At 33.9% G+C, this 18,275-nt stretch overlaps 3 protein-coding genes across 5 annotated transcripts in view; 2 read left to right on the top strand and 1 right to left on the bottom strand.

Annotated features, from left to right (window-relative positions):
* The first annotated feature begins 3,519 nt into the window (after positions 1-3,519).
* Positions 3,520-6,354, top strand: LOC106115435 (4-hydroxyphenylpyruvate dioxygenase). Its single transcript, XM_013308787.1, has 4 exons — positions 3,520-3,562; positions 4,380-4,472; positions 4,873-4,974; positions 5,281-6,354. The coding sequence occupies exons 2-4, from the start codon at positions 4,386-4,388 to the stop codon at positions 6,223-6,225; spliced, it is 1,134 nt and encodes a 377-aa protein (XP_013164241.1). The 5' UTR covers positions 3,520-3,562; positions 4,380-4,385; the 3' UTR covers positions 6,226-6,354.
* Positions 6,355-9,842: 3,488 nt separating this feature from the next.
* On the top strand, positions 9,843-14,682 carry LOC106115524 (4-hydroxyphenylpyruvate dioxygenase-like). Its single transcript, NM_001312576.1, is given in 9 exon segments — positions 9,843-9,903; positions 10,368-10,457; positions 11,173-11,277; positions 11,755-11,970; positions 12,171-12,271; positions 12,666-12,770; positions 13,059-13,266; positions 13,767-14,006; positions 14,347-14,682. Coding segments are annotated over 9 exon segments (1,143 nt in total). The 5' UTR covers positions 9,843-9,900; the 3' UTR covers positions 14,422-14,682.
* Positions 14,683-16,568: 1,886 nt separating this feature from the next.
* Positions 16,569-18,275, bottom strand: part of Trp1 (translocation protein 1) — a 12,648-nt gene continuing 10,941 nt past the window's right edge. For 2 of the 3 annotated variants that reach the window (XM_013308941.1, XM_013308943.1), the window contains 3 exons: positions 17,836-18,022; positions 17,372-17,547; positions 16,569-17,020 (listed from right to left, as the gene is read on the bottom strand). In XM_013308941.1, the coding sequence (XP_013164395.1) occupies positions 16,864-17,020; positions 17,372-17,547; positions 17,836-18,022 (520 nt within the window). In that variant the 3' untranslated portion in view covers positions 16,569-16,863. The remainder of the gene's footprint in view (positions 17,021-17,371; positions 17,548-17,835; positions 18,023-18,275) is intronic. The other variant, XM_013308942.1, reaches the window with a different exon arrangement.

Genomic DNA, 18,275 nt, shown 5'->3' with positions numbered 1-18,275 from the left:
TCCGTCCGCGTGGATATATAAAAAAACTTAATTAGTGTAGCCCACCCATCCATCCACAACACATCCATCTAAACATTCGCATTTATAATATTAGTAAGTTAAATAAAAAGCAGCTCTTCAAGGCATAAATTCGAAAAAAAAATTAAAAAATAATAGCCTATGTCCATCTCCTAGCTCTAAGCTACCTCTTCACCAATTTACAACCATATCGGTAAAGCCGTTCTTGAGTTATAAATAGTGTAACTAACACGACTTTCTTTTACAGCTTTCGATTGTGAAAAAAATCGATTAGTAATAAAAAAAATCGATTTCAAATAATCGATTCTCTAATACAATATAAAACTGAATTTTCCCATATTATTTATATTATAATAATAAAATGTTTTTTTTTTGTAAATATAATTTTAAGTTGTTACCTGTTGTACGCATGCGTAAGTTTTGGTACTAATCCATCAGAACTTACATCGCCTAGTCTTTATCAATCTGATAATTATATATATTTTTTACTATTAACACACGTTTGACATCAATCTTAACATATTTAAAATATATTTAAAACGATGTAAATTAACATTCATTTATTAAAATTTATTAAATTAAAAAAACTCGCTGTTTGAGGTTATAATATGCAGATTTTTTAATTCAAAAAAACTTTGCCTACCAAAAATGAAATATTTGTTGTAATTAAGTCGATGTTTGCTTTAAAAATTATTTCCTATGTTCTAATAAATCGACTGATAATAGCAGATGAAGGTGACATCGCATGGAATTATAAAAATCAAATAATAAATATAGCCTTTCAAACAGGGTTAGTATAGCTTCATAACAGTAAGGGTGCCATAAATTACGTGAGGTGTTTAAGGGGGGGTCGAGTCAAATCTCATCTAATCTTACGTTGGAGAGGGATCTCGGCAAATATAACGCAATTTTTTTTCCGATTAAAACAAAAAAAAATGGTCCATTTAATCGTATAATACGTAAGAAACTCACAATTTGAAAAATCTCACGTGAGATTGGGAGATGGGGGAGGATGTTGAATAAAATCTCACGACATCTTACCAGGTTGGGGGGGGGCAGAAAATTTATAAAACACCTCAAGTAATTTATGGACACCCCCTAAAATATTTATTTAAATCGGGTCAGTAGTACCGGAGCCTATTCAATGCAAACAAACAAATCTTACTTCTTTATTATATAGATTGTCAAACGTGTTTTTGTATTTATTTAAACCTCTCTCATTTCACATAAATACTTATAATTCTTATTCAATGCTGTGATCGATTAATCGATTTTACTGTAATAATCGATTAAATTGTAGATCTTAATTTGTAAATAACGTCTCGTAACTTTTATGTACACTTCGCTTCCTTAAAGGTGCCTTACCTTTATATCCTAAGTTATGTAAAGTGGACGCAAATTAAAAAAAAATACTCTGTAATATTAATGAATATAATCTGCCTATGTACTGTAAATAATATGTAAAAATAAATAAATAAAATGAAATTATTTTATTACTGCAAAATTATCGTTTTATTGCCTTTTTTATGTTCTTTATCTCATAATTTATTAATTCACATTAAAAATTGCCTAAAAATATCTATAAAGTTAAAATAATTCAATAAATCAAAAATATAGTATGAAAAACCAACCAAGGCACAATTAAGTAGCCCAAATCAGGCAATAAAGAAAGGTTAGGCAACAACCTTAAGGCTAAACATATTTATGAGGAAAGAGATCAATAGAAAGAAGAGAAAAATCCAATATTTAACAAGATTTCGTGACACAAATAATATAACGAATGCTGCATCATGCAGTAACTAATAAATTGCTTTGTTAAGCAGATCACGACTTGTCCCCAAAGAGGGGCTCGGGTCTATCCTATGTTAGGTGACTAGGTTATAGTTAAACTACGCTGGCCAACTGCGGGTTGGTTGACTTCACACATATCTTTGAATTTCTTCTCGGATATGTGCAGCGTCACGATGTTTTCCTTCACCGTAAGAAATATTTGTGTTTATATATACTAGCTGCCGCCCGCGACTCCGTCCGCGCGGGATTAAAAATAGATGTTGGGCCGAATCTCAGACCTACTCAATATGCTCACAAAATTTCATGAGAATCTGTCAAGCCGTTTTGAAGGAGTATGGAAACGAAAATTGTGACACGAGAATTTTATATATGCGATTTTTTTATTTAACATAGTTCTAGTTACTTTGAAACCGCACCTTGATTCTTGATTCATATAAAATACTAGCGGACCCCACAGACGTTGTCCTGTCTACGCGTCTTTAATTTGAATAAATTAATATGAAGTTAATATTTGATGAAAATTGTGAATCTAAACCATTCCCAGATCCCCTTGAACACACACAAAAAATTTCATCAAAATCGGTCCAGTCGTTTGAGAGAAGTTCAGTGACATACACACTCACAGAAGAATTATATATATAAAGATATAATATATAAAAACTAAAACGGCTTTGAAATATGAATATTATATATTTCATTAAGATTATATATCTTAGATCAATTTTAAGATAACTTAAGTAAATAAACATCAAAACAAGTTACGTCAACGTCTAACTGAATACAATCTGTCAAAACTTTATAAAAAAGAACTGTTCGTAAGTTTCTAGTTTCTATAACTTTTGTATGAAAAATTAAAGGCAAAATAAAATTAGGAAGAAGAACTCATTGGCCTTATAACCGAGATCATCTTGAGTATTGTTTTTTTAAGAAAATAGCTGTTAGTGGTTTAGAGACGAGTCTGTATAGATCAGTGGTTCCCAAACTTATTTAGGGTACTGCCCACTTCGAGAATAAATATTTTTTTAGCGCACCCATATTTCACATATTTAAAAACCACTATAACTTCAAATTAAATTAATTAATTATTGTTACCTATATATGTATATTAACGGAGAATTCTAAACGAAACTTTTACTATAACCCGCAACTTGAGACCTGCAGCGCCCACAAGGGGGCGTTATCGCCCACTTTGGGAAAGACTGGTATAGATCCTATGATTTGACAATGATGTAAAATCCACCAACATTTTACGCTTTAACATCCTATACACATCTTTAATCTTAACATAAAACAGATTTAAAGCTAATAACATACTATTTGTTTACCTCATAATATGTAGTACAACTATATAACTCACGCCTATAACCCAGAGAAGTAGACAGAGACCACAGACTTCCGTTTGATCGTGATACACCTCTCTATCTTCAACTTTTATACATCTACGTTTATATGTCTGTTTCTGGTACTCTTAATGCCGTCCTATTTAAGGTTTTTTAACTCGAAAGGAAAAAACGCAACTCTTATAGAATCACTTTGTTGTCCGTCCGTCTGTCTATCAAGTCTATCAAGATTCTTTTTCTGAGGAACGCGTGAATTCTGTGTCGCAATAATTAATTCATATTTCTCTTATTAAGATCTGTTAGGAAGATAACTGTACCCTTATAAATATCTTAGATGCGACAAAGGTTGCAGTATTTTGAGAGACGCCGATTTGTGTTGTGTGAATATTCAACAAAACTTTGGAAAAGTCTATGTAAGTAATTTTAACTGTTGAAATTTACAAAAATGTAAAACAACTAATAGTCGCTTGCTATTCCGTCCGCACGGAATTAAAAAAAATAACCTATGTGTTCTTCCAGACTATGTTCTACATCACTACCAAATTTCATCAAGATCAGTTGAGCTGTTCCGAAGATACCTTCAAACAAACATCCATCTAAACTTTCGATTTTATGATATTAGTTAGATTATGATTATTTTAACACTGGAAATCTAAATAAAGGCGTTTTCATTTTTAAGCAAATTCACTTGAACTTAGTGTCAACGCATAATTATGTTCGGCTATATCTAATTCTAGATCACCTAGACATAGCCTTTAGGTTCCAGTTACTAATTATACAACTAATTCTAGTAACTTAATTGTCATTATTGTTGAATAACTAACAATTGGCCTATTTAATAAGATATAAAATCAAATAAAATGCCTTAAAATGACCATTTATCGATTTAGACTTTATCAGCGACCACAAAAGGTACGGTTGTTTTGTTGTAAATTTTATCCTAACATTTTGTTCTAAATTATGTAAAATTACTGCGAAATGCCAAATAATATTTGTGTTAATTACATACTAGTAACACATTGAATTCGACAATTATTTACAGTCGAAAACTATTTTAAAATAATAAATAGATTTGCACAGTTTCAAATTTCATATTTATTCGTTCTCGTAATGAATACAAAATTCTTCCTTATGTTTGTTGTCTATGTTCTAATACAAAATGAGAGTAAAGACAATATGTTTTTATACAGGTTCGAAGGAAAACATCAATTAATTATTGTTTATTTGCAGTGTAAAATGACAAAAGGACAAGAAGATAAAAAGGACGCAGCCAAGGTTTTAGATTTCGATCACCTTACTTTATGGGTTGCCAATGCTAAAACGGTAAATTATATTCTTTATTTATTTAAGTATTCTTTTCTTATATCGTGTTTTTTCTTAATAATTTTTCTGTGATATTTTTTACTGGAGCGTCAGTGGCTCAGTGGTCAAGCACTTGACTTGCAATCTGCAGGTCCTGGGTTCGAATCCCGCCATGTACCAATATGTTTTTCGATTTCCGATTTTACATATGTACATTTATCCGACGTTCTTACGGTGAAGGAAAACATCGTGATGCTGCACATATCTGAGAAGAAATTGAAAGATATGTGTGAAGTCAACCAACCCGCACTTGGCCAGCGTGGTTGACTATGGCCTAATCACCCTGAACTTAGGGTAGGATCCGAGCCCCTCGGTGAGGACGTACAGTGAGCTGATGATGATGATGATGATGATATTTTAGGCTTCAAGTTATTTTGTAAGTCGATTCGGATTTAAACCACTTGCTAGAAGAGATGCGAATGAAAAAAATCCAGTACAAGGCTATGCGGTTAATCTTAATAAGGTAACATATTTTGACTTAAATATATCTTGTATATTCTATACATATAATAAAATTGCTGTGTTTGTATGTAATATCAAAAAAATCGTATTTCGTATAAGTAATGATTTGATTAACAAAAAACCAAAATAAAAATGTTTGCCTGTCTGTTTGTTTATTTGTCTGTCTGACGGTCTTTAATTATTATAGGCTACTTTTTTCATCTGAGCAAACAAAGTCGCGAGTGTCTGCTAGTCTGTCATAAATTTAATACATCAATTTATAGATTTATTTAGTCGATTTGATCCTCTAATACACTTATTATTCTAGATAACCATAATTTTCGAGTCTCCAACCACTTCTGAAGGCCTGATTTCTAAAGAACTAACAGCTCACGGCGATTTCGTCAAGGACGTCGCATTTGCCGTCAACGACCTTGATGAATTGGTCCGAAAAGCAAAACTAGAGGGCGCTGAAATCATCAAGGGTATTACAGAAGAGACAGACAAAGATGGAACTCTTAGATACGCTGTTCTGAAGACTTACGGCGACAATACTCACACGCTGATAGACCGAGCAAACTATAACGGCCTTCTACTACCAGGATACGAGCCAACAGAGAGTGACCCTCTCGTCAAACTTCTTCCAGACACATATCTACAATTCATAGACCATGTAGAAGGTAATCTCACTGATGGTACCTTAGAAAGCACAACAACATGGTACGAAAAGAATTTGAACATGCAAAAATTTTGGTGCGTCGATTACAAACACGATTTAGTACCATATTCCTGCATTAACTCCGCATCCGTGATCAGTCAAGATGAAAAAGTTTTGTTATCATTCAACGAAGCGGCTAAAGGGTTAAAGCAAAGTAGCAAAGCTACCGATTTCGTTAAAGCATTGGGTACATCTGGTGTTGAACATATTGCTTTAAACACAGACGACATAATTGCAACCATACGTAGCTTAAAATCTCGTGGCGCTGAAATACTATCCTGGCCACCAACATACTATGATTTAATAAAAGAAAAATTAAAAGATAGTACTGTAAACGTATTAGAAAGCATAGAAATGCTTAAAGAAAATAACATTCTTATTGATTTCGATGACCGTGGTTACATGCTTCAAGCGTTTACCAAACACGTTCAAGCTCGTCCTACGCTGTTTCTTGAAATTATACAAAGAAGAAATCATAGAGGTTTCGGTGCTATGAACTACAAATGGGTATTTGAAGCGATTGAACGTATAGCTTCCACAGATAAAGATAATTAATTTAAAATGTATAATTCACAAATACATCTTTATATATATAATTCTTCTGTGAGTGTGTATGTCACTGAACTTCTCTCAAACGACTGGACCGATTTTGATGAAATTTTTTGTGTGTGTTCAAGGGGATCTGGGAATAAACCATTCCCAATCACACTTTTGTCACAATTTTGTCAGCTGGACAATGTTTTTTTTAATAAATTTTTAATTTATTAGTAGTTGTTGATTTTGGAATGTTTTACATTGGATCCGACAGACGGCGCTACCATCGCAGTGACAAATTTTAAATAATATTCGAATTAAAGACGTGTAGACAGGACAACGTCTGTCGGGTCCGCTAGTAAACGTATAAAACATGTACTCAAATAATATACATATTTCTATCAGTGCATAATCTTTTTTAACATTAATCAAATAAAATGGATAAAAAAAATTGTTGGTTTTGATTGCTGCAATAGTATTCTTCCCTGCGATGTCATTCAGCCAGACCAATTGATTTTTATAAATAAATAATCACGAAAAAAAGGGCGACAAAAAGTTTTTTTTTACATTAATTTGGTGATGCGAAGCTGGATAAAGAATGCGAAATTCCTATCTGTTTACTATATCTTGTTTCATAGACAAATATTATTGTTTACGTCCTGTTCGAGGTCACTTCATTAATATTTATATCTTTTAGATATTTATAAACAAGTTCACCTCTTTGTTAACGTTAAACCAAACGACAATCAATTCCTACAAACTATATACGACTTTTCAAATTAGCACATAAATAAAATAAGCGAACATCTTTCACCCTTATATTTGTATAGCACTTTTCGGATATCTTGGTGGCTCTTAAGTTCGTGCGAGTCGCTGCGCATAGTACAACTTTAAGTGCGGCAGGTGGGCACTGCGCAAAGAGCATATAATCTTGAGCCGTCAATATATTTAAAAAAAACTATAAAACAATAAATTTAATTTGTAGACATATAAAGCGACTATTTCAAAATCCAAAGATGAAAATGTTACTTAACGCAAATAAGGCACTGGTCGTAGTTTATTCATTTTCTCAAAATTTATCATTTTTATTCACTTTTCGTTTTTATTTCCACAAGTTAATACTAGAATTTACTGGAATGTTAAATTGCACAATGTTTTGAAATACATATTACACGTAGCATATAAATATATCTACTGGAGACCGGTATTCGAACTGCGAACAATGTGGGGTAGAGACAATCTAACCACTACACTATAGTTATAGGAAGTTTAATGGAGATTTAAAATTTCTTTAATTGTAACTCTGTATATATTGTTTAACGATATTTTAATTCTAAATTACTAAAGGGGTAATTTTTTTTTGCATCATAAGGTGCATCACGAGCGAGCGGCCACCTGAATCGCTGAAATAGCGAAGTGACCGTTGCCCATAGACATACGCAATAGCATATGCGTTGCCTACCTTTAATTGACGGAGGGGAGGATGCAAGAAAGAAAATGTTTTTGCATGCATCCTCTCACAAAGGGTGGGAAGGGAAAGTAGACTAAATTAGGCCTCAAGTCTAATCTGAGCAAATAATAATATAAAAGCGAAAAATCTGAAACAAAAGATGTTAGCTTCACATTCATTTCACAACTGTGTGAGTAAACTCAACAGAAAAAAACATAAAGTTTGATCTGGTTTATAGAAAAAAATCATAATTATCTTCGATTTTATAAACAAAAGTATCTATTATCATAAGTGTTTATTACTCGAATGAAAGTTTAATAAAAATAACGTATAGTTTACAGTAGATTTGGAGACATGAGCCGCGCTGTCAAAATATCGTCAGCGCAACCCCGCCTCTGTGCCGCGAACGGATCCAGTTTTGCCACACCGCCTCATTAACATTTAGCTTGGTCATTCTCTCAACTTGTTTTCCACAGCTGAGTTATATGGAAATATTCATTATTATAAAGATATAAATTTGTATATTTTATAGGTTATTTTCAATTGGATCGATTTACATGAGTCGGCAACGCATCTGCATGCCTTTTGGTGCTGATGTCAGAGTGCTGACTACCTTCTGTTATAAACAAAATTAGTTTTGGATTTGTTTTTCTCAATAGCAATAAATTAGACCTGTTTGAAGGTAAATAATGAAAAATGCTCAGTAAAACTATTAATTTAAGCTATCATGAAAACAAAAAAAATGTAATGCTAAAAAAGTGAACAAAACCCATGAAAAACGGGTGAAAATATCACAGAGGAAGACCCGTGAGTTTATATATTTATGACTATTATTGACATTCTGCTGCCTACTATTTTGGAAGTTATATAAAGAGCCCATTTTAACGTTCAATGATGCTTCACATCTTGCACCGTTGCATGCCTCAGTTGTATGCTAGCCAAGAGCAGAAACACTTGAAGCCTGTTGTGCTTTGCTCTTGTGAACAGGTTCTAAACGCTGCTAACACTCGTAAACATTGTAAAGGAACGTATAAGCTTTCCGTAGCTTTACATATACTAGAATTTACTTGCGACTTTCATTGTTACGAAATACATCCAATACATTTTATTGAATTTGAACTAGCTGTCGCCCGCGAATACGTCAGCGCGAATTTTAAAAAAAACTTAATAAGTACCTTAGTGTTCATCCAGACCTGATGCTCGTGATCCTATGCTCTATATTTGTGTCAAATTTCATCAAAATCTGTTGAGCCGTTCCAGAGATACCTTCACACAAACAAACATCCATCTAAACATTCGCATTTATAAAGTAAGATTACACACTAATGTACTAGATAAATGTTTTACTTAACAACAGTCCGGATTATCTTTTTTAAATGGCAAGTCGCGTGTATAAAAAACTGGGTTTGTGACACACACAAGGTGACGCTCGATATGTTTCAGTTAATCAACTCATTTTAATTAATTTTGACTGAAATTACCATCGAAATGTTTCAATTGTGTTCACCATTATTTTCCTCGAGACTATCTTTATATGCCTTAATCAATATATGTACTAGATAATTATTTAATTTATTTAATTCAAGATCACATATTGGGCTTAAAAAAAATTTGGTAAGGTTTTAGAAGTTCGAGATTGTTAAGTTCAATTATCTTCGTAACGCTGTCGCCCGCAACTCCGTCCGCGCGGTATTAAAATAAAACGTAATTAATAGCCTATGTGTTCTTCCAGACTATGTTTTTAATGTGTGCCAAATTTCATCGAGATCCGTTCAGCAGACCTGGAGATATCTTCAAACATCCATCCATCCATACATCCCAACATTCGTATTTATAATAATATGAAGTATGATATAAACAAATAATTTTATTTTTATTTAGCTTTTTGTTTGATCTTGTAACTCTATTGTGAACTTGTCGAATTTAACATTTGATAGTATAAACAGTATATCGTAATAATTGAATATTTAAATTTATAATTTGTCCCTCAATTTTATGCAAACCCTACATAACTGTATAAACAGTTATTTGCTGATTAGTTTCATATCAAACGCAGGCTCGCAGCAGCGATGCCGATGTGTAGGCTCCTTTATATATTCTCAAAGAACCTACAATATATGAAGCTATAAATTGCGTATTTACGAGGCGATATAAGATCGATGGAAGATATTTTCTTTTCAGTTATCTATTTGTGATTGGAACAGGACGGACCTATTTTGTTTATTATTTTGTTAAATAATTTAAACATGGTAAGTAAATAGTTTGAATATTTTAAAGTAAATTTATTTTATTATATAGTTTTTAATTAATGAAAATTTTATTTTTTATTTATTATGCTGTATCGTTTTTAAAATAAAAATGTCCTGTCCTGTTCATTGGGTTTTATCTTATTTCTTACTTAATTTAAGGTGAAAATTTAAATATAAAATATCTAGATATTGATACTAAACAATCTGTCCTTTTATTTACAATATAAACATAAGTAAATAAGTGTATTATATATATTTCTTGTTCATTTACCTATATGTTAAAATAATGATAACGATATACAAGTTTTTTTTTTTTAATTTAATTCAAAAGTTAAACATTTACTAAGAGTAAATTTTAAATAGCTTTGAATTTTATCAAATACTTTATAAAACTGGTTGAAAAGAAATAATGCATTAAAAAATAATTTACAAAAAAAAAATTAAATCCAATTTTTTTTTCTTAGACTTCGTATACGGACAAGGGTCGAAAGCCGGACAATGGTCGGTTTTTGTCTTTCGACCATCTCACATTTTGGGTTTCGAATGCAAAACAAGTAAGTGTTTAAAAATTGTATAAACAACAATCGTATCTAATTTTAAAGAACACAGGAGCCAACTGAAATTCAATGAAAGCAATCCCGAGAAGACGGCAACATTGCGTGGTCCGATCTTGCCAAGGCACGAGGAAGTATTTTCCTAGAGTCGTGCAGAAGCCCAGTGCAAAGGGCTCCGGTGCGTTCCTTTGGAGATCCCGGGACCATCGTAGTCGCACTTGAAGTTGGCCACTGAGGGGATTTTAGTGAGTCTCACATAACCCTGTCTTTCCCCCAAAAGGCAGGGTATCTTACGAAGATTCCCCCCCCCCCGATACCAAAAAAAAAAGGAGCCAACTGAACACCAGCGCATGGACTATTTATGCCGTCTCTACATATGTACGATCAGTTGGCTCCCTTTACCACACTTTTAAATTTATGTTTTTTGTTATAATTCTGCGCCCTCGGTATTTTATTCTTGGATCTATATAGTAATAAATGTCTTTCTTTCTTTTACGAAATCTCCAATATCCTACCAATTGGTGAATTTCTGTGGAGTAACGAACCGTGTGTTAAGTCTCTGGTTGACATTCGACTTTTTGGATCGAATCCATTGCTGTTTTTACCTTTTAGTGGAAAATAATAATTTATAATGAGTGAATTTTAAAGCCGGTTATCTTATAAAATAGATTACCATTTGACCTTTACATTAATAATGTGGTTGTTCGTGTTCTAGGCGGCAAGCTATTACGTCACAAGATTTGGATTTGAGCCTCTCGCGTATAGAGGCCTGGAAACTGGCTCCAGAAAGATCGCCTCGCACGCCGTCAGGTTAAACAAGGTATAAACAAAACAACACCTAATCAATATTAAGATTTAAAGGCTTCTCATCTTGTTAGTAGGTTTCCATTGGCGTCGTACCAACATTAAAACTAATCGTACTAATATTATAATTGAAAATGATGCGTGAATGTTTGGTAGAAAGTATCTCTAGAACGACACAACGGATCAAGCTGAAATCTATACTAATATTATAAAGCAGAAGACATTGCTTGTTTCTTTAAACGCGCTAATCTCAGGAACTACTGGTACGATTTGAAAAATTGCGCGGACGGAGTCGCGGGCGACAGCTAGTTTGACATAGGCGTAGAGCATAGTCAGAATTTTCGTAGAAGGAAGAAGCATAGAAGGAAATTCGCTCGGAGACAGTTAATCATAAAATGCGATGGGGATCAAACGAGACATTAGGATTTTGTTTTTTTTTTCAAACAGTGTTTTTTCTGATCTGCCTTCTGTGAAATAACTAACAAACTTTCAGATTGTGTTCGTTTTCGAAGCGCAATACGATCCGGAAGATTCAGATTTGGTGAAAGAGGTCGGATACCACGGTGACTTCGTCAAAGATGTGGCGTTCGAAGTTGAAAACCTGGATTACATTCTGGAATACGCGAGGACACAAGGAGCTGTCGTGGTTAAAGATCTTTGGGAAGAAACTGACGAGTTTGGAGTTGTTAGAATGGCTACATTGAAGACGGTAAGACTATATAGCATATTTTATTACATTAAATTAAAATATTGAAAATGGTACACATAGAGTGGTTTGCAATATTTGCAATTTTCCATTTTCTCTTGATGCAAAAGTAACAAAAGCTCTCTATGGATCGTTGTCAACATACGAAGGGTAATACTACATACTAAGACCGAAAGCTACATATCTTTGTTAATGTATTTCAGTATGGCGACAACACGCACACATTAGTGGATCGATCTAACTACGAAGGATCATTCCTGCCGGGCTACGTCACTCTCAACAAGGATCCAATCAGTAACTTTTTGTGAGTAACCTGAGTTAAAAAATATACTGTTTAATCTAGACATTGCATCAATAAAGTACCTGACGCCAGCGACTCCGTCCGCGCGGAATTTAAAAACAACTATTGGTCGCAGCCTAATGTTATATAGCCTAAAGCCTTCCTCTATGAATGGACTATCCAACAAAAAAAGAATTTTTCAAAATGGACCAGTAGTTCTTGATATAAGCGCATTTAAACAAAATCTTCCGCTTTATAATATTAGTATAGATTGGGGACAATACAGCCCAAATTGTAATCCACGACTTGTAACCAAAATTGGCATTTGTTTTCTATGATTATGATAGAAATAATTGTAAAGCGCTTTTAATGTCCGCTCTATAGCAGATTTACAATTAAATATCTTTGGTTCGAACAGACCTAAAGTGGAGATTAACTTCGTGGACCATGTGGTGGGCAACCAGCCGGACCAGGGCATGGAGGTTGCTGCATCATGGTACGAGAGATGTCTGCAGTTTCACAGGTTAGATTACCATTTAACGACTAAATTGTTTTTAGCTTTGCAGTAACAATATTAGTACCATCTAACATCTCACAAAAGAATTATCTATAAAAGATATTGCCGTGTCTGTATGTAATATTAAAAAGAAATTCGTACACATTTCGTACGACATTACGCGTATGTTCCGGGTAATCTCAGGAAGGGCTGAACCGATTTCGATTAGACTTTGATGGGATACTTTGTTAGTTCCAAAGCCTTTCAAAGCATATGTACACTCACAGATAATAAAAAGGTTTTATATCCATCCAGATTCTGGTCCGTGGACGACAAGCAAGTTTGCACGGATTATTCCGCGCTACGTTCTATCGTGATGGCGAATTGGGAAGAGAACGTCAAAATGCCTATCAATGAGCCCGCGCCCGGCAAAAAGAAGAGCCAGATACAGGAGTACGTGGAATATCACGGAGGCGCTGGGGTGCAGCATATCGCTATTAACACTGAAGATATTATTACTGCGGTAAGACTACCCCATGATAAACAATGAGATGAATTGTTCATATACGATACATATTTGATTTTAAATACACGACTCTTTGTATTTATACATGAACATAGAGAACATGGATATCTGAGCCGGTACAGATGCGCTGTTGTAGAGTTAGTGCTATCACAAAATATGCAAATGTTACGTGATCATAAAAATGTCATTAAAGTCAAAAACGAAAAGGATTTTGTGACAGTTTTTTGTTATTGACTGAGGGGCGCTAGTGAGCTGTCATAATTTAGTTTGACTTATGCCCACCGGGTCACAATTTTTCGGTCTCTAGCTTTTATTAAAAACATTATGATGCAACACTAAAGTACAGTCGGCTTCTTTTGCGATTGTTGACTTTCAGATATTACTTTAAAGGTGATTTATGGTCAAAGAAGCACCCTGTACAAAGTGTAGCCATGCTGTTGTTTCCTTACATCATTCCAAAATTTCAAAGTGTAGTAATATTTCTTTACTATCAACAGATCGAGAATCTTCGAGCGCGCGGTGTAGAATTCCTGTCCATACCATCAGAGTACTACAGAATAATAAGAGAACGTCTGAAAGAGAGCAAAGTTCGCGTCGCCGAGAGCATTGATGTACTGGAAAGACTCAACATACTAATAGACTACGACGACGACGGCTATCTACTGCAGATATTCACTAAGAACACGCAGGACCGGCCCACACTGTTCCTTGAGGTTATACAAAGGAGAAATCATAATGTAAGTAACATCTCAATGCACTGTCGACTGTTTGCAACTTGCAAGTCGCTAGTTCTTGTCGGTTATATAAGTTGACTAGTTGATATAAGTTGACCAGACGCATGAGATGTATCCCAAACAGTGAGTGACATTGTACACAAATATCAAAATGCTTGGTGAATGTCCCTCGTTGATCCGAACCGGTGACAGTTTTCAAAGTATCCACTTATGCGAGAACATTATAAAAAAATTATTTACCTACATTTATAGACCAAAAATGTGTTACTAACTGTAACGTAACACCAAAGATTAAATTAAATTAACACCGATTGAAAGATGGCGTCATTTTGTTCCTTTTCAGGGATTTGGAGCTGGCAACTTTAAAACACTCTTCGAATCCATTGAACTTGAACAAGAAAAACGAGGAAATCTCTAATTTTAATAAAAACTGACAAACTTTTTAAACCCTATTTTATTGGAAAACATGTTTCAAAATACCTGAATTATTTTTAGTTTTAAGGTTAGGAAAAAAAATATATCCATTTCTGAAATTATTTAAATATTACCACTGTAAAAGCTTAAATCAGGCAAACAAATTATAAAACTGAATTTAAAACGCCATAATCTTGATTATAGAAATTTAAATACAGCATTTAAAAACTGTATCTACATAACAAGTTTATATTTAGTTTGTAAGTGTTATTTTGATATTAAAAACTATTATACTTAATTGTTTTTTTTTTCTCGTATAATTCGAGCATAATATAACATATTGGAAAGGGAAAATGAAACAAGATTAAAAAGAGTATATTGTTTTATTTCGTTAACGTTGCACAACGTCAATAATACAGTCGTAAGACACCAATTATATACTATACGATAAAGGAACATATATTTACATAAAAACACATATTATGAATGAAATGCAAATTAAAAAAAAACATCACAACGCATCGGCAGAATATTCGTAACGCCTTTGCCTTTCTGATTTGAAACGTCATAAGACATTTTGTATGGCTTAGTTCCTTTGCCTGCTCTTTCGAGTGAATAATAAAAGCAACAACATTCGAAATTTAAAATTTGAATTTGGCGTGTCAAATTTCGAACTGACATATTGTTTTTGTATAAGAAAATCTGTTAGGCAGCCAGCATGTTTTTCTTGGTTATGACCGCCGTATATGTATTTCCCTCCATAACTATTTGCCATTCAACCATACCGTAGGTACGTGCTCAAATTATAATTTCCATTGTCAATTTTACTCATAATAAAATCTTCACTTTATTCAAAACCGATAAATCCCTTAAAATAAAAAAATGCAGATACCGAACGATTATAAGCCTGTTTGTTATTACTGAAAGCACCAAAAATTGAAGATAAATAAAATAATCGATTTCAATCAACATAAATAATTTATAGCATAACAAATATTTTATATAATAAATATGATTAATAAATTTTCAAAATAACCTCGACACTAAATCAATAGGTTCATAGTTGGGACATAGGAAAAAGTTTAGAACTTGTTTTCAAACACGTCTATTTGCAGTGGAGACAGAAAAATTAAGGAAGAGTTAGACGAGAGTTAAATAGATGTAATGTCTCAAGCTATAAACCTTACCGTAGATTTTACACTGCGGAAAAACCTGCACAAATACGAAGTCAAACATGGATACCTGAGAAACCTCTATAAGCGAGAGTTATCCGGTCCTGACGAACTCCATTAGCGAGAAACTTCCACGAGCGAGATCTCTGTCCTTTGAACTCTCGCTTATAAATGTTAGACTGTACTATGATCGCTTTCTCCTTGAAACATTTAAACTAATAATATTTTGTACACTTCCGACAGTGCAAGTCCGAGGTTATACCCGTGGTCAAATACTTTTGTTATTAGTCATACCTGGATACGCGAGAAACATTGTCTAGTGTCAGACGACCCTCCATAAGCGAGAATCTCTAGTTAGAAAGCGAGAAAATGTCGTGGTTCCTTAGACTTTCGTTTATTTTGGTTCGACTGTATTCCTTTACGCACAGACACAGTAGAGACCAAAATAATACGTAATTACTATCAATATTTATTTTAATTAACTTTATAATTTATTTGCTGAAACAATTTCTATTTTCATTTTAATAAAAGGATTGTTTATACTAACATTAAATTAAAGTTATAAACAATATCAGATTTTCAAAACCGATTAGTGAAAACCGGTACATCGCAGGGACCGGCATTTTTGAGTTGTCATAACTGTTTCTTCTGTGAAGATTCTGGTGAATGATTTAAAACATTGCACATAAGTAGATAGTCAAACATTTATGTATTGATAAATATATAATTATTAATTGTATATAATATATTTATATACATAATGTAAAAATCGTTTTATTGTAATTTAAAAAGCAAAAGTATTTCTTAATATGCTTGATGAATGAAAACATATATAAATTAAATGTAGTCATATTAAAATCAGTTAAAAAAAACATGATAATTTTAAACATTCTGATTATCAAACCTTTGAAATTTTAATAATTACATTCTCTAAGTCCAATTAAACACAAATATACAATAAAAATGTCTCACAAAAATATTATATTTTTATATTAAAAATGATTTATTTTTAAATTGAAACATATTTCTATACATTTCCATCAATTTATAAAACGGCCTATACGATTCTGGTGCGTAATTTCATATGAAATCCTAGTTTTTTTTAAATATAGATTAAATTTAATCAACTAGAATATAGAATTTTTGGGTTTTTAGAGATAAAACCCTAATTATAAGATCCATTTTCCAATACGAGCCTTGCGTAACAGATATTAAGACGCTAAGGTAGTTGGTTATTGGAGAAATGTAAATCTGGGCCTTTATGGGGCGTAGTCCTAAGAGTGTGGGGCGTGTTCCCCGGGGGGCGTGTCCCCGCCCTCGATGTCTCCGGGCTCCACCATCTCGAAGTCCCGGTCAGTGGAGGAACGCTGACTGTTCTCAGATTCTGACTCCGATAGTTTATCCGCGGAAGCAGCTTCCGCGATCTCTTCTCTGGAATTATATATTTTATGTTTAATACATGAAAGGGACAAGATTTTTAATAATCTTACTAATATTATAAATGCGAAAGTTAAGATGGATGGATGGATGGATTTTTCAAAGTATTTCCGGAACGGCGAAGTATATTAACGACGGATCTTGATGAAATTTGATTCAGATGTTCATGACTGATGATTCAGAGACTGGAAGAGAGCATAGGCCAATAAGTAAGGCTTTACAGTTTAATACAGGCCTATTTTTTACTTAATTATATGTAACTATAGGTTAAACATATTTGTAGATAGTAATCAGGTTACGTTAAGTCAGGATAACCTTACTACAGGGTCAGAACTGCTTACGTACTTGGGTTCCTCCTCCTCCTTGGGTAAGGTCTCCTCTACCACAGGAGCTGCGGGAGGAGGTTCCTCTGTGAGGAGGGGCGTCTTCTCCTCCTCATCATCAGACACCTTGTCTTTCTTGCGCTTCTTCTTGCTCTTTGATGACTTATCACTCTCGGAACCAGGCCCGCGGTATTCATACTGAAATACACATGACCTTAAGTTAAAAAAAGTTTTTAATTTTTAATTAAATAAATAAGTAAATAGATAATATATTTATTATCAAAAAATGGTTTTTTACTAGCGAGTAATCATTTCCGCAAGACATTCCCATTACGTCGCTGTCTCTCTATTGTCCATCGCCGTCTCTCTAGTGTCACGTCGCCGTCTCTCTACTGTCACGTCGACGTCTCTGTACTGTCACGTCGCCCTCTCGCTACTGTCACGTCGCCCTCTCGCTACTGTCACGTCGCAGTCTCGTCAGTATACCTTATAAAGCGGCCAGAAGGAAGCAAAGAAGCCAACATCCTCGGTGAGGTTGGGCAGCAGCCAGAGATGATGCCGGGAGAGCGTGAGCAGCCACACAAGGCAGAAGACCACCACACGCAGCACAGCCAGCGCTATTATCATCACCAGAAACGCTGCGGCTGCTATACTCAGGTAGTATACACCCTTCCTGAAATAATATCAACAGTGGTAGTCATAGAAAGAGAATATTTACCCTTCCTCTGTGTCAAATCCACTTTCCTTTTCTTACAAGAAAAGGGTAAGGAAGAGAAATAGGAGTAAAATTAGGCTTTCGTCACCGATCATCAGATTGTGCGCAGCATAACTTCCTCTTGAAGCGTGTCTTCTGATGTGCTGTCGTCTACCACAGTTTAAGTGTGTGCCAGGTGCCCAATTACCCTTCCCACTCTTTCCTTCAAGTA

This window comes from Papilio xuthus, unplaced genomic scaffold (genome assembly GCF_000836235.2).
Source record: "Papilio xuthus unplaced genomic scaffold, Pxut_1.1 DF827789.1, whole genome shotgun sequence".
In the NCBI taxonomy this organism is placed as follows: Eukaryota; Metazoa; Arthropoda; class Insecta; order Lepidoptera; family Papilionidae; genus Papilio; species Papilio xuthus.
The sequence above is the reverse complement of the archived record's forward strand: the minus strand, read 5'-3'. Positions and strand labels throughout refer to the sequence as shown.